At 38.6% G+C, this 17,484-nt stretch overlaps 1 protein-coding gene and 2 pseudogenes across 4 annotated transcripts in view; 1 reads left to right on the forward strand and 2 right to left on the reverse strand.

Annotated features, from left to right (window-relative positions):
* The window catches only part of FADS2 (fatty acid desaturase 2), a 117,710-nt gene that overhangs the window by 79,738 nt on the left and 20,488 nt on the right, over positions 1-17,484 (reverse strand). The window contains exons 1-2 of one of the 4 annotated variants that reach the window (XM_073217668.1): positions 17,293-17,425; positions 12,674-12,744 (exon numbers count right to left, since the gene is read on the reverse strand). In XM_073217668.1, the coding sequence (XP_073073769.1) occupies positions 12,674-12,718 (45 nt within the window). In that variant the 5' untranslated portion in view covers positions 12,719-12,744; positions 17,293-17,425. Of the gene's footprint in view, positions 1-12,673; positions 12,756-12,909; positions 13,029-17,292; positions 17,426-17,484 lie in introns of those variants that run through there. The other 3 variants (XM_073217666.1, XM_073217669.1, XM_073217667.1) reach the window with 3 other exon arrangements.
* Positions 391-7,093, reverse strand: LOC140844622 (rab GTPase-activating protein 1-like; annotated as a pseudogene).
* LOC108389681 (small ribosomal subunit protein uS9-like) lies at positions 12,992-13,670 on the forward strand (annotated as a pseudogene).

The following is a 17,484-nucleotide window of genomic DNA, read 5'->3' on the forward strand; positions in this document are numbered from 1 at the left end:
AGTATATTGCCATGTATCTACCATTATAGTATCATACAGAATAGTTTCACTGCCCTAAAAATCCTGTCCTCCACCTACTCATCCCTCCTTCTCCACCAGGCCCTGGCAATCACTGATCTTTTTACTGTCTCCATAATTTTGCCGTTTCCAAAATGTCATATAATTGGTATCACAAAGTACGCTATGGACTGAATATTTGTGTCTACTCCAAAATTCATATATTGAGTCTTAATGCCCAACATGGTGTTGGATTAACAGGTAATTAGGTCATTAGGTTAGAGCCCTCATGGGATTTGTGCCACAAAACAACCCCTGGACCCATCCACCATATGAGGTTAAAGTGAAAAGACAGCCTCTAGGAGTGGACTTTTCTCACCAGACACCCAGTCAGTCAGCACCTTGATCTTGGACTTCCCAGCCATGAGAAATGAATTTCTGTTGTTTATAAGTTACCCGGTTTATAATACTGAGTATTTCTGTTACAGCAGTCTGAATGGTCTAAGACATAGTACTTTTCAGATGGTTTCCTTCACTTAGCAATATGCATTTAATTCCTCCATGTCTTTTTGTGGTTTGATACCTCATTTTTTAGCACTGAAAAACAGTCCATTGTCTGGATGTACCAGTTGGTCCATTCACATACTGAGGGACATATTGGTTGCTTCCAGGCTTTGATTATAATAAAGCCAAACATTGGTGTTAGCACTGTAAACATTGGTTGGAGAATTTTGTGTGGACATTAGTTTTCAATTCAATTTGGGTAAACACCTAGGAGTGCAATTGCTGGATCATACGGTTAACGATGTCTAGCTTTGTAGGAAACTGCCAAACTGTTTTTTTTTTCTCAGTATACCTTTGTGGTTTTATTTTTCCTTCCAAATGAGTTTGTATTTTTAACATTGGCTACAGACAGAAGTCTGAAACATTCTTGTGCCAGTTTGGGAGTAGTTCACCTTCTAAAAGTCTTTCTGGATGTGACCATATACAACTAAAACAGTATCTTGCCATTTTCCTTTTTTTCTCATTTTTGAAAGTAGTTGATAGCGACTTTTTCCCTCTCTCTCTCAGCTTCGTATGAAGATTCCCAGAATAAATGCAACAGGTGGAGTTAATTACAAATACGCACATTTATATCCATCCATTGGGTTTTCCTGCTACAGCTCACTCTCTCGCATTGTCTGATATTCTTTCTCATATTTCTCCAACTTCTTGGTTGGTACCATAGACCTAGGCTTGTGGATGGCCACCAGACTAGTAAGGAAGTCTTCACTGCAGCTGGCTGAAAACATGGGTGTCACAGGTAATGGAGATTTCTTCCATCATCTTGCCAACTGGCCTTTCTACAGCAGCAGTTGGTGCCTGAGCTTCAGACCAGACTATCCAAGGAAAAATCCTACTGCAGCTCAGTGCCCACACACCCACCCAGCTGAGTTTGAGGGGACGGAGTGTCAAAAATCCAGAAGGAAAAAAAGAGGAAAAAAAATCAGTTGCTGTCACAGGCTTGTCTAGCAATTCACTGCCAAGAGAAAACTAAAGAGGTCTCTTTTCTATGGGATAAGTATATACCACACACACCTTCTGCATTCTTAATGCAGCAGGGGAAAATTCAGTTTTGGGAAATCTTTAAATTTCAAAAAGAGAAATAAAATTTCCTAACTGAAAATATCCTCCAGGAAATATGAAAGATCAAAACAAAACACAACACAAAACCTAATTTCTGTTATGTTGCTGGTAATTAGAAATTGATAAAGTTTTATCTTCTTACTTCAGTATTATTTATATCAAGTTTTTTCTTGAAGGAATGCGTTTTCTTACTGCTTATTTTTTCACAAATAGGAGCGACCTTTAGTTTTTCAGCATTTACTGAATTCCTGACGTAGTTAAAAATTATCTCCTGAAGTATGGGGAAAGAAAAGATCCTTCTTCCCCTGATATTATTTCTGAAATCAAGGGGTGTAGTGTCAACACAGCTTGCTGCTACAATTGACAGGAGAGGATTGTCTTGCTACTGTCCTTCAAAGTGACTGTACTGTTTTGTATCCCTACCAACAATGAATAAGAATGCCTATTGCTCTGCATCCTTTTCAGCATTTGGTATTATCAGTGTTTTGGATTTTTGCCATTGTAGTAAGTGTGCAAGTGTATCTCGTTCTTACAGTCCTCTAAATATGTATGGTGTTGAACATTTTTTCATGCGCTTACTTGCCATGTGTGTATCTTCTTTGGTGAGGTGTCTGTTGAAGTCTTTTGCCCATGTTTCAATCAAGTTGTTCATTACCCGCCCACCCAGCTTTGTTGAGATATATTTGACATATAAGTTTAAGGCATATAACATGGTGATTTGATATATGTAATGTTGCAAAATGATTACTACAATAACATTAGTTAACACATTCAGCTCACATAATTTTGTGTATGTGGATGGTGAGAACTTTTAAGATCTACTCTCTTAGCAACTTTCAAATGTACAATACAGTATTGTTAACTATAGTCACCATGCTGTACATTAGATCCCCAACTTATCATCTTACAACTAGAAGTTTGTACCTTCACCCATTTCTCCCCCATCCACCTCACTCCAACTCTGGCTATCACCAAGCTACTGTTTCTATGAGTTCATTTTTTAAAAATTCCACCTACAAGAGATTCTACAATGTTTATCTTTCTCTGTGGGACTTATTCCACTTAGCATAGTACCCTCAGGGTCCATCCATATCACAAATGGGAGGATTTCCTTCCTTCCTTCCTTCTTGTGGCTGAATAATATTACATTGTATATATGTACCACTTCCTCTTTATCCATTCATCTATTGATGGATCCTTTGGTTGTTTCCATATCTTGGCTATTGTAAATAATGCAGCAGTAAACATAGGGGTGCATATATCTTTTCAAATCAGAGATTTTTTCTTTGGTAAATTCCTACAAGTGGAGTTACTGAGTCATATGGTATTTCTATTTCTATTTTCAGTTTTTTGAGGAACCTCCATATTGCCTTTCACAGTGGCTGTATCAGTTTACATTCCCAAAAACAGTGTAGGAGGGCTCCCTTTTCTCCACATCCTTGCCACCACTTGTTATTTCTTGTCTTTTGGGAAGTGGCCATTCTAACTGGTGTGAGGTGATCTCTCACTGTAGTTTTGACTTGCATTTCCCTGATGATTAGCGATATGGAGCATCTTTTCATGTTCCTGTTGGCCATCTGTATGTCTCTGGAAAAACAGTCAAGTCCTCTGCGCATTTTTTAATTGGATTATTTTAGTGTTGAGTTGTGTGAGGCCTTTATATATTTTGGATGTTAACCCCTTATTGGATAAATTATTTACAAATATATTCCCCCATACAGCAGGTTACCTTTTTGTTCTGTTGATGGTGTCCTTTGCTATACAGAAGCTCTTTAGTTTGATGTAGTCTCACCTGTTTATTCTTGCTTTTATTTTCCTTCCTTGGGGAGATGTGCCCAGAAAAAAAGACACTTATGCTTATGTTTGAGATTTTTGCCCATGTTTTCTTCTAAGAGTTTTATGGCTTCATGTCTTATATTTAGGTCTTTAATCTGTTTTGAGCTTACTTTTGTATATGGTGTTAGGGAGTAATCCAGTTTCATTCTCTTGCATGTAGCTGTCCAGTCTTCCCAATACCATTTATTAAAGAGATTGTCTCTTCCCCACTGTATATTCTTTCCTCCTTTGCCATATATTAATTGATCATGTATGGATGGGTTTATTTCTGGGCTCTCTCTCTTGTTCCATTGATCTATGGGTATGTTCTTATGCCAGTACCATCCTGTTTTGATTACAAGAGCTTTGTAGGATAGGTCAGGGAGCATAATACCCTCAGCTTTATTTTTATTTCTCAAGATTGTTTTGGCTATTTGGGGTCTTTCGTGGTTCCATATGAACTTTAGGATTATTTGTTCTAGTTCACTGGAAAACACCCTTGGTGTTTTGATAGAGATTGCACTGAATCTGTAAATTGCTTTTGGCAGGATAGTCATTTTGAAAATATTAATTCTTCCTATCCATGAACACAGGACAGATTTTCACTGATTTGTATCTTCTTCAATTTCTTTCATCAGTGTCTTACAGTTTTCAGAGTATAGGTCTTTCACCTCTTTGGCTGTTTATTCTTAGGTATTTTACTCTCTTTGATGCAATTGTAAATGGAATTGTTTTCCTCTTTTCTCTTTCTGAGAGTTCATTTTTAGTATATAGGAATGCTACAGATTTCTGTATGTTGATTTTGTATCCTGCAACTTTACTGAATCCAGTTATTAGTTCTAATAGTTTTTTGGTTGGAGTCTTTAGGGTTTTCTCTATATAGTTTCATGTCATCTGCAAATAGTGACAGTTTTACTTCTTCCTTACCATGTTGGATGCCTTTTATCTGTTTCTTGTCTGATTGCTGTGGCTATGACTTCCAGTACTATGCTGAATAAAAGTGATGAGTGGGGGCATTCTTGTCTTGTTGCTGAGTATGATGTTAGTTGTGGGTTTGTTGTACATGGCCTTTATTATGTTGAGTATATTCCCTCTATACCCATTTTGTTGAGTTTTTATCATGAATGGATGTTGAATTTTGTCAAATGCTTCTTCAGCATCTATTGAGATAATCATATAGTTGTTATCCTTCCTTTAATGTGGTATATCATATTGATTGGTTTACAAATATTGTACCATCCTTGCATTCCTTGAATAAATTCCACTTGGTCATGATATATGATTCTTGATATATTTTTTAATTTGGTTTGCTAATATTTTGTTGAGAACTTTTGCAACTATGTTTATCAGGAATATTGATCTGTAATTTTCTCTTTTTTGTATTGTCTTTGTCCGGTTTTGGTATTATTGTGATGCTGGCCTCATACAATGAGTTTGAAAGTATTCCATTTTATTTTTTGGAATATTTTAAAAAGGATGGGTATTAGCTCATCTTTAAATGTTTGTTAGAATTCACCTGTGACACCATCTGGTCCTGGACTTCTGTGTTTTGGGAATTTTTAAAATTACCAATTCAATTTCATTCCTTGTAATTGGTCTCTTTGGATTTTGTTTCTTTCTGGGTCATTCTTGGAGATTTTATGTTTCTAGGAATTTGTCCACTTCTAGGTTGACCAATTTATTGGCATATAATTTTTCATAGAATTCTTTTATAATTCTTTGAATTTCTGTTGTGTCAATGGTAACTTCTCTTTTGTTTCTGATTTTGCTTATTTGCGTCCTCTTTTTTTCTTGATAAATCTGGCAAGATTTTGTTTCTTTTCTTTTGTTTTTTTTATTTTATTTTTTATTTTATTTATTTATTTATTTTTATTTTATTTATTTTTATTATTTATTATTTTATTTTATTTTTTTGTTTCTTTTCTCAAAGAACAAGCTCTTAGCCTTCATTGATTTTTTTTGTTTTCTTATTCTCTATTTTATTTATTTATGCTCCAATATTTATTATGTCCCTCCTTCTACTAACTTTGGCTTTGTTCTTTTTCTAGTTCCTTTAGTTGTCAGTTTAGATTGTTTATTTGGGATTGTTCTTGTTTCTTGAGGGTGGCCTATACTGCTATGTACTTCCTTCTTAAAACTACTTTTGCTGCATCCCACATATTTTGAACCATGTGTTTGTTTCCATTTGTCTCCATGGATTGCTTTACTCTGATTTGTTCATGGATCCATTGGTTATTTAGAAGCATGTTGTTTAGCCTTGATGTGTCTGTGGGTTTTTTGGTTTTCTTCATGTAACTGATTTCTTGATTCATACCACTGTGGTCTGAAAAGATGCTTGATACAATTTCAATCTTTTAATATTGATAGCCATTATTTCTTTAAATAATTTTTCTACTTCAATCTCTCTCCTCTTATTCTAGGACGGCACTTACATGTGTTAGACCATTTTATATTGTCCAATGGTCTTTTTTTTCTTCTTTTTTTAGCCTTCCCCACACCCCACCTCACCCCACCCTGTGAGCAACACTCTGGATAATTTCTATGTTCCTATCCTCAGTTTCACTAATCTTTTCTCCTGTAGGTTCCAATCTGCTATTAATTCCATGCAGTGATTTATATTTCAGGTGCTATATTCTTCACCTGTAGAATTTCCACATTTTTTTATTGCTTCTATTTCTTTAATGAGTTTTTCTGTCTACCTGGTGTGTTAATCACTTCCTTTAAATCCTTTTATTTATAATAGCTGCTTAAATGTTCTTGTCTGCTCTTTCTAATATCTCTGCCATCTACTGGTCAATTTCTATTGTCTTCTTTTTATTTTTACTCTGGTTGTGGGTCACATTTTCCTGATCTTTTTCATGTCCAGCAATTTTACATTTTATGCTAGACATTGTGACTGCTAAATTTTTTGAATGTCAGGATTTTGTTGCCTTTAAAGGGTATTGTATCTTACTTTGGTTGACAGTTAATTTACTCACATATAAATTTGATTCTTCTGAGGCCTATTTTTTTTATTAAGGTATCATTGATATACTCTTATGAAGGTTTCACATGAAAAACAATGTGGTTGCTACATTCACCCATATTATCCAGTCCCCCTCATACCCAACACTATTGTGGAGGCTTTTTGAGGAACTTCCATATTGCTTTCCACAATGGTTAAACTAGTTTACATTCCCACCAGCAACGTAGGAAGGTTCCCCTTTCTCCGCATCCTTGCCAGCATTTGTTCTTCTCAGTCCTTTCAATGTTGGCCATCCTTACTGGTGTGAGGTGATATCTCATTGGGGTTTTAATGTGCATTTCCCTGATAATTAGCAATGTGGAGCATCTTTTCATGTGCCTGTTGGCCATCTGAATTTCTTTTTTGGAGAACTGTCTGTTCATATCCCCTGCCCATTTTTTAAATTTTGGTATCATTAATGTACAATCACATGAGCAACATTATGGCTACTAGTCTCCCCCCATTATCAAGTCCCCATCACATACCCCATTACAGTCACTCTCCATCAGCATAGTCAGATGCTATAGAATCACTAGTCTTCTCTGTGTTGTACTGCCTTCCCCGTGCCCCCCCGCCACATTATGTGTGCTAATTGTAATGCCCCTTTCCCCCCTTATCCCTCCCTTCCCACCCAACCTCCCTAGTCCCTTTTTCTTTGGTAACTGTTAGTCCATTCTTCAGTTCTGTGAGTCTGCTGCTGTTTTGTTCCTTCAGTTTTTTCTTTGTTCTTATACTCCACAGATGAGTGAAACCATTTGGTACTTGTCTTTCTCCGCCTGGCTTATTTCACTGAGCATAATACTCTCTAGCTCCATCCATGTTGTTGCAAATGGTAGGATTTCTTTTCTTCTTATGTCTGAATAATATTCCATTGTGTATATGTACTTCTTCTTTATCCATTCATCTACTGTTAGACACTTAGGTTGCTTCCATTTTTTGGCTATTGTAAATAGTGCTGCGATAAACATACGGGTGCATCTGTCTTTTTGAAACTGGGATCCTGCATTCTTAGGGTAAATTCCTACGAGTGGAATTCCTGGGTCAAATGGTATTTCTATTTTCAGTTTTTTGAGGAACCTCCATGCTGCTTTCCACAATGGTCGAACTAATTTACATTCCCACCAGGAGTGTAGGAGGGTTCTCCTTTCTCCACATCCTCTCTGCCCATTTTTCAATCAGGTTATTTCCTTTTTTGGGCATTGAGGCGTGAGTCCTTTATATATTTTGGATGTTAACCCCTTGTCGGATATGTCGTTCACAAATATATTCTCCCACATTGTAGGATATATCATTTACAAATATATTCTCTCATACTGTAAGATGCCCTTTTGTTCTACTGACAGGCTTATTTTTAAGCTTTATTGTAAAACTCTAGAGTGGCACATGGTCTAACACTAGAGTAGTCCTATTCCTAATGTATGGCCTTTCTGGGTTCTCAAATAAATGCTCCGTGATTAATGAGGTTTCTTGATTCTGGGTATTAGGAACTCCTATATCTCCCAGTGTTTTGAGATCCAGTAGCAGTTCTCTGCCAGGCTTGTGAAGTCTCACACTACACATACCTAAGTCTTTAGTATTTGGCTAAAAGCAGATATGCCATATGCAGAGTGCTGGAGCTCCTTTTCTGTACAACATTATAATATCTTGACCCACAAATCCCAGCTGCTTCAACAGCTTCAAATGTTAACTTCTGCTGTGCTCTGCTTGGATTCCACCTCACTATAGCACCAGAAGGTAACATCAAGTAGAAAGCTAGGAAGACAGTGGGGTTCATTTTGTATGCCCCCATTCACTTGGGGATCATCATCTTATAGTGCCTACTCTACATTGTCCAAAAATAGTCACTTCATATATTTTGCCCAGTTTTGCAGTTGTTCATGGTATGAGAGCTGTAAAGTGTAGAATTTCAAATACCATATTTATGTAACATGTTCCCTACTTTGATAGACACTTAGCTGTTCTAAATGATAGTATAGCATAATGATTAAGTGTGCAGCTATGGGTTAAATTCCTAGCTCTACCACTTACTGGCTGTGGGTCTTTAGGAAGTTACCAGTTAATTTCCTCACATATAAAATGGGATATAAGGATAACAATCACTTCATAGAGGTACTCTCTGAAGTACATGAGATAGTATATGTGAAATGCTTAGAATGGTTCCCAGAACACAGTGTTACCTATTATTATTCCATATTCTTATTATTACAAAAATGCTACAGTGAACATTCTGGAACATATTTATTTGCATTCTTGTGTAATCTCTCAAATTATTGGGTCATTGATATATACTTTATAATTTGATAGATATCGCCAACTGTTTCCTAAAAGCACTGCACTAATTTGCCATCTCCACAACTATTTTTCCAAACTCTTGCGAGGTCTCAGAGATGTGGCTAAACCTCTCAATTTTACCAATCTGATACAGGAAAAGTACAAACCCCCCTTTTAATTATGAGAGATTTTCAGCACGTGCTCATGCTTACTGGATCTCTGTTCATCTTATGACCTCCTGCTTGAATCATTTTTTTTTTTTGTCTTACTGACTTTATTCATTCATCCAAAAAATTGTACTGAGTATATGTTAGGGATGTAACAGGGAACAAGAAAAAGCCTCTCCCTCATGAAGCTTGTAATCCAGTCAGGGAGACAGAAAAGTAAAGAAAGAACAAAGTAATTACAAATCCTGTGAGAAGAAAACAGTGGATGTTAAAATCATGAGTAAGCAGTAGTTGGAAGAATGGGGGGAGTATCTTCCTTAGAAAGAGTGGTAGTCATGGAAGGAGCACTTGAAGAAATTAAATTTAAATTGGGAACAGATGGTTGAGGAGAATCCTGTGAAAAGCAAAGAATCATGTTTCAGGCAGAAGGAACAGTCACATGCAAAAGCTCTAATTAAGGAAGGAGCTTCACAGGTTTTAAGAACAGAAAGGCCACTGTGGCTATAGTGTACTTGGTGAGGGGAAGAGAGTCACCAGATGAGACTGGAGATGTAGGCAGGTGTCACAGGAGTATGAATTTTAAGTGGTGATGAGAAACCAATGACAGGTTTAAGCAGTAAACTAAAATGACTTTAAATTCTCAAATATCACTCTAGCTCTTTAGGGAATTGATAGTAGAGAATCAAATGAGAATTAAGGCAAGAAGGCTAGTAAGGAGAGTACTGTAGAAATCCAAGCAAGTGACAACAGCTTGGGTTGAGTGGGGACACTAGAAGTTGAGGACAGGGAGATTTATGTTATTTCTGGAGGTATGACCTGCAGGACTTGGTCTGAATCAACTGTGTGAGCTCTTGAAGATTAAAGTTTCAAAAATGACTCCCAGGTCTTTAACTTCTCCCACTGAGTGAATAGAGTATTAATAAGGATGGAGAAGACAACAAAAGGGGAGCAGGTTTGGGAAGTGAAGTGGGAGATGGAAAGTTCAGGCATGGACATGTAGATTTGGATATGATGGCAAGACACCCCAATGGAAGTGGCAGAAGGTACCGGGTATGTGAGTTAGAAGCCAAAAGAGTGGTCTAGACTAAACATATAAACTTAATGGGAAACTCTCATCATGTTTTTCAGCATGAAGCCTGAAAGTAATTAAATCTAATGATGTGAACATTTAAAGTTTTGCAATCTAAAATGATTTAGTTATTAACTAGACATATCGTGGTGTAGTGATGATTCTACAATATATACAACTATTGAATCATGTACACTGGAAACTAATATGTTAACATGTCAGTAATACCTCAATTAAAAAGTGGGGAGGGCAACAGATTAGACATTTAAAAAAACTGATAAAGCAATGAAAAGATCTTGCACTTATATTGGGTCTTTTTCTCAAAAACTTAATGTACTGTCCTGAGTCAGAACTGCTGATAAGAATGAGGAAGTATTTAGCAGGGAGGAGGCAGAGGAAAGATTAATTCCTCCATCATAGCAACAGGGGATGCTACAGCCTGGAGCCCTGCCCGACAGTTAGGTATTCTTCTTTGCCAGGGAAGAACCAAAATCTCTAATCCTGTTCTTAAGAAAGACAGTTTAGATGCCGTAGTATGGGGGAGGAGGTTTCTATTTTCCATGGTTCCATATTTAGCCTTTCTGGACTGGGACATTTGTTTTGGTAAAGTAAATAGTGAAGTGTTTTGCATACTGCATGGTACATTATAGGTGCTCAACTACTCAATATTATTATCAACATTAGAAGAAAGGACCCTGGCTGAGACCTAGAGGTTCTGGGTTCATTTCTTTATTCTAAGTAGTGAAAGGAAAAATATTAATTTATTGGCTCACCTAGCTTGAAGACTAGCCAGACAGGTCACAGAACCAAACAGCTTCAAAAACCAGAGCCTCTGGAAGCAGCAGTTCAGTGCTTTCTACTTGTCTTTACTTTTCTTTCCCTGTTGGCCTGATTCTTTTCCACTACGGAAAGGTCTTCTCCATGTGACAGAAAACATGGCGTGCCTGCTAAACAATCTCAGCAGAAAGAATGCTCCCCCCACCCGCTTACTTCTGTGGATTGATCCCAGGGAATGACTCTAATAGGCTTGAGGTCACATGTCTCACCCTTGGAACAATTACTGTTGTTAGAGGAATGAGACACTGCTTAGTAGGCCTAGGTCACGAGCTCAGCAATGGATCTAGGTTTTGGGGAACAGCATCTGGCCCTTCTGGTGGGAGTTCTCAAATCAAGAGCACGTTAGTATTCCTATTCCATCACTTAACTGGAGGAGGGTAGGTCTTCTAGCCTCTTTTACCCTCAAGTTTCCTCATGATAAAAATGGAGATTTCTAACCTATCTCACCTACTGTTTTGTTTTTTAAATAATGAAGCTCAAAGGACACAAAGTGTCTGAAAATGCCATACATGTATTATCTTAGTTAATAACATTGGCCAGGCCAAACTAACCAAGAAACACTCAATAATTTTCAACAACAAAAATGGCATAGATTTAGTAAGAGTGTCACATTTGGTTGGCTTAAATGGTAGGTTGGGAAACTTATCTAAGAAACCATGTTATCAAAAGTATTATCTCTAGGTGAACACTGACCATAGGCATCGTATCCTGAGTAAAACTTTTTTTTTTTTTTTTTTTTTTTGAGAGGGCATCTCTCATATTTATTGATCAAATGGTTGTTAACAACAATAAAATTCAGTATAGGGGGGTCAATGCTCAATGTACAATCATTAATCCATCTCAAGCCTAATTCTCGTCAGTCTCCAATCTTCTGAAGCATAACGAACAAGTTCTTACATGGTGAACGAATTCTTACAGAGTGAATAAATTCTTACATGGTGAACAGTACAAGGGCATTCATCACAGAAACTTTCGGTTTTGATCATGCAATATGACCTATAAACCATCAGGTCAAATATGAATATTCATTTGATTTTTGTACTTGATTTATATGTTGATCCCACATTTCTCCTATTATTATTATTATTTTTATTTTTAATAAAATGCTGAAGTGGTAGGTAGATGCAAGATAAAGGTAGAAAACATAGTTTAGTGCTGTAAGAAGGCAAATGTAGATGATCAGATGATCAGGTGTGTGCCTATGGACTAAGTATTAATCCAGGCTAGACAAGGGCAGCAAGACATCCACGGATGCAGAAGATTTCTCTCAAAGCAGGGGGGGTGAGGTTCTGAGCCTCACCTCTGTTGATCCCCAAATTCTCACCTGATGGCCCCCCTGCGACTGTGCCTGTCTTAGGTTGTTCCTCCCTTGAGGAATCTTACCCGTCTCTGGCTAACCAGTCATCTTCCGGGGCCATACAGGGAAATGTAAAGTTGGTAAGTGAGAGAGAAGCCATATTGTTTGCAAAGGTTAGCTTTTTACTTCTTTGCAGATTTATGCCCTGTGGCTTCTATGTTGAGTAAAACTTTTATCCAAAAAAGCAGACTGCTTAGTGCTGGAAGGAGTCTGGCCTCTTCATTTTAGGTGAGGAATCTGAGACCAGAGAGGTTGATATGAGGTTTAACATTATAACACAGCAGTAGGTGGAGTAGCTTAGCTCCCAGGCTTTTCAAATACAAACCTTTATTCTATTCTACCACTGCCTCCTTTACCTGCTATATCCTATTGGAACTTGATGGATCCTTCTCTAACTCAAAAATGCATTTAGAGAAGAATTTGGTTGTAGTTTAATATTACAGTTATTTGGATAGAATGTGGGGTAATTGGGAGACTCCCAGGAGAGACCCAGAGTGGTTGTGCTTCATTCCTGCATGTTTAGAACTCACAGTATTGCAGGCGAAGCAGCTGACCAAGCAGTGGCAGAACGGCATTCTTTTCTTGTTCTGGTTGACAGCAGCTGCAGTGAAACTAAAGAACACATAGTAAGTGCTCAATAAATAAACTTTGCTAACAAGCAATTTGGTAACAAAGGAGAAGAGCCTAAACATGTCATGCACCATTTCATCCATTAATTACACATGTAGACTTATCCTAAGAAAATGCTCACAATACACATTAATACCTATGTTTTTTAAAATGTTCATCACACTTCTTTTTTGGTTGCAGTGCCTCAGGGAGAGGGGTTCTCGTCTCTGCCTGAAGCCATGCTGTCCATGGGTTCTCTGCAGTCTGTGCGGGTCTTTGGATGCAAGAAGACAGCCAGAGCCGTGGTGCACTGCACATGGAGCAATGGCCTCAGCAGAGTAAATGGGTGGCCCCTAAGGATGACCCAACCCCACACATTGCAATACAAGCTACTGTAACCTGTTCTGCTTCAGAACAAGGAGCAATTTGCTGGTGTGGATCTAAGTCTGTGTGAAGGGTGGTGGTCACGTGGTCCAGATTTATACAATCCTCCAGTTCATCTTCAAAGCTCTGGTGGTCTTTAACCAGAAACACATGGGTAAGGGAGGCTTCCTTCCAAGATCAACGAAATCCTCACCCAGTATGACCATATCTTGCCTGTAGCTGATTCCTATCGTGAATCCAAAAAGTTTGGAGGTCCTGGTTCCCACACTTGCTACAACAAATATTATGGATAAGCCCATCATGAAGATCAGGGTTCATCTTTATAATAAACAATGATGTGGGATTTAAGGTTTCAAGGACAAACAACAACAACAACAATGGCTTCCCTGCAATATTTATACAAAAACTTCTAATGTCCAACAATAAGGAAAAGGTTAAATATATTAGGTATATATATATATGATGACTTGCTACAGTGACATAAACAATCTACTCATTGTAAGTATTCTAAGCTTGGCATTTTTGTTTAATTTTAAGAAGAGATCCTTTGTACTGTAAAGTTACATTAAAAGACCAGCAAAAAGCTGACACTGATGCCTGGGGCACTGCAGACCAAGTCCTTGGGGAAATCTGAAGGCCTAAGGCCTATCTCTTTGGCTTGCCTTCTCTCACTTTACAGAGGCAGCTCTAAGTGCCTAGGAGGAAGATGTGCCCCCGTGAAGCAAGGACAGCAACAGTGACCCCACTTCCTCTTTGAACAAGGGCGGCATTACATCAAATACATTCAATGAATCCACTGTTTAGGAACTCTTACAGAGGCACTAAAAGGTATAAATGAATTCTGAATTTACCCATCCCAGCCCCAGATTTCCTATTTTCTGTGTGTGACTCTTTGGATCTCAGTCATCTTACCTATAAAATAGTAGGTTTAACATAACCATCTGTAAGGTGTCTATACTCTCTACGACAGTAATAAGATTACATGAAGGAAATTTCATGAGCCCCTAATCGCCCATCTCCCATGTTCTTAGAATGTGGTAAAATGAAGGAATCCTGTTTCTAGTTCTCCCTTTGTCTCTAATAGAAATGTGATCTTTGGATCCTTTCTCTTTAGTTTAAGCACTACATGTCATAAATTATTTAGTAATCATATATTACTTGGCATTAATCTAGAGGGCTATTATAGATGATTTTTCTTAAAACAAAGACTGATTCAGTTAATTTTATTAGTGCTTACTGTGTGCCAGGCATGAGCTCATTGTGTCCCCATAAATTACCTAATTTCACAGAAACCTAGATACTGTGAAGATGGCTTTGATCTTTAATTGTCTGAGGCTGTTCACTGAGAAAAGGCTGTAAAAAGGCTGAGCATAATCAGTATTCTTCCTCCTACATTGGTTGACTTTTTGAAGGAACCAGTCCACTGTCTTTTATATATTTGTGATATCTTCTCAAAACAGATCAAAATCTGAACTCACATAATAAATCACTCCAATGGCCTTTAGCAGTTATGTTATTTAAATTTGGTGTATTAGAATTGGTATTAGGGTCTTAAGCTGATTTCTCTCTGTTCCCTTAGTAAATTTAGCCAGAATAATTGGGAGTATTAACAAGTCTCAACCTGGAATTAAGCATGTGATTCGTTTTCTGGATAAAGCAAGTTAACTTAAGATCAGCAGAGCCTATGCAGCAATAGATTTGTCCAGCTGGCCCTCTTTTCGGGCCTGGAAGTGTATCTTTTAGTCTGCACGACCATTTGTATAGGAGCATAGGGACAGGAGAGGGCAACAGGATATTTGCCTAGTGGCTGTATGCTTGCTAGGCTGTACTTTTTTTTCAGGTTCAAACCATCAGTTAGTTCAACAAGTTTATTGATTCCACAAAGAACTCCAACTAGGGTACTGTGAATATATGCCAGGTAGAACTGAACAGAATTCACAGTCCCTGCCCCAGATTACAATTTAGTTAGGGAAGTAGCCAAACTACATGGTGCTGGCATAAGAACACTTGCAAAGAAACAAATGCAAATTCATGTCACACAAACTGCTTAAATGTTGAGAATTAGCAAGAGTTATTTCCATTTGTCCTGTGACCAATAATCAGTGATTTGTCTGTGTGTTTTCTCCAGTGGATTTAAATTAGGCCTGATCCACATGGTAATGGACTTTGTATTTCTAGCACTTATCGGTATAACTGACAAGGAGCAGACAATCCACAAATGTTGAATGAAACACTGAATGGTTTCAGGTAACTGGGTTAATCAAAGAATCACCCTACAAGTGGCATTTTCTTTAAAAAAAAAAAAAGCTTTTCTTCTGATTGTAAAAGTAATACATGCTCACAATGGAAAACTTGCCATTTTTTGCTACCATAAATATTGCTTCAATGAATATTTTCATCTATAAATATTTTTCTAAAAGTATTTCCTTAGACTATATCCCTAAACATGGAATTAACATTTTTAAGATTCTATAAAGTTGCCAGACTATTTTCCCAGAAAGGTTAATCATTCTCGCTAAGAGCATAAGAGCTTCTATCCCACAGCACTTTCATTACAGGAATAACCATAGAAGTCTTTTTTCCTGTTTCTTCTTTAATGAGATTAAGCAACTTTACAGAAAAATTAACTTAATATTTAAAAATAAATTATGAAATGTTCTTTCTTCTGTTACTGTGATACCCACAGGATTCTCACATAATTGAAATCAGTGAGTACATACTGCTTTGGATTCTGCTTTTTTCACTGCAGAGGATTTTCTACCTATCTATACAGTTCACACCCTGTAGTTCCTCACTGTGCTGATATATCCCAGGGGCTTGCTGATTTTCTTACTGTCAGGACTTGCAGTTACTGTTTGTACTCTCCCTGCTCTACCCTCAATTCTCCAGAGTGAAATTACTTGACCAAAGAGTACCAATCATTTTCTAACTTTTGTTACATACTGCCAAGTTGTTAGGCAAAGTTTTCTTAAAAAGGAAAATGGCCTGTACAGAGGGATTGTACACGGACCATCATTTCTGAGCAAGGCATAGCAGCCTGGCATTTTAACTGGAAGCCAGGCCAGCTGAGATTCCCCGTGGGAACTTGGGAAGTCCCTTCCCCACTCTGAACCTCAATTTTCTTATCTATAAAATGAGGAATTTGGATTGAATGGATGAAGGTCTTTTTCTACCGGAAATCTAGTCACTGTTCTCCTAATCTGTTCTGTATAAGCCTCTCCTGACTTCAGAGCTCAGACTTTAGCTCAGTGCTCAGGATAAAGCTCAGCTTCCTTTCCTGTGGCTGCAAAGTCTATCAAAGTGCAATCAGAGGAGAGACAGCAGAGTGTAGGAGTTCAGAGCCCAGGCCGGTTCCAAACTTCAGCCCTGCTGCTTAATAGTTCTCTAACAAAATACTTAACCTCTCAGTGGCTCAGTTTCTCCATCTGTAAATGAGGTTAATACTAGTTCCTACGTCATTGGTTGTTATGACAATTAAATGAGTTTGTTTGTAAAATATTAAGAACAGTGCCTGGCACATTGCAAGAGCTTTTATAAAGTGTTGAATAAATAAAAAAATTTAGTATGTAAACTCTGCTTGTCTTCATACTGTGACAGCTTCTTGATCGGCGCCCGCAGCCTCTAGGCGCTTTCTCATTCCTTCCTAAAGCCCAGAGACCTGCGGCACCAAACTCTCTACTTAAAAGCCCCTTACAACTGAGTCCCAGGTGCCTCCAAGATGGAATAGACACGCTTCAGCCTCAGGCCCAGGCTCTTCACATACAGCCTCCCGGAGGTCAAGGACACTTCCTTTTCTTAAAGAATCCCAGTTAATTTAAATACAAAGCAAGTATTACAACAAAAAAGGCAAACAGGGTTGCAAAAATTTGGGGGCATATTTAACGTTATAACGAGCAAAGGTCTAACACCGCCCTCAAACCAACACACCATAATCATGTTAACAAGATAATTGCCAAGGGTTCTCAGACAGTTATTTCAGGCCACGCACCGCGGCGAGGAGGCGGCGGTTTATCAGGTCAGCGTCTGCAGACCAGCGAGGACGATCCTAGGCCAAGGACGAGGCCCCGGGGACAGCCGCTTTCCACGTCCCCTGGCCCCCAACCCGCCAGTCCCGGCGGCCCCCCAGCCACCGGCTCCCCCGCGCGCCGCTGCCTACCTCGGAACGCCAGGCCGCTCGCGCGCTCGGGGCCGCCACCCGCAGAAGCCTCCACAGGAAGCGTTATCCCGCCGCGGCGCCCCCTGGCAGCTAAAGCCGCGATCCGGATGCGGGGTCCGGCGGCAACCCCTCCAAGGAGCCCGCGAGGGGGCGCGCCCCCACAGGCCGGCAGCAGCCCGCCCGCGGCGCCTG

The sequence above is a fragment of the Manis javanica genome, chromosome 11 (assembly GCF_040802235.1).
Source record: "Manis javanica isolate MJ-LG chromosome 11, MJ_LKY, whole genome shotgun sequence".
Classification (NCBI taxonomy): Eukaryota; Metazoa; Chordata; class Mammalia; order Pholidota; family Manidae; genus Manis; species Manis javanica.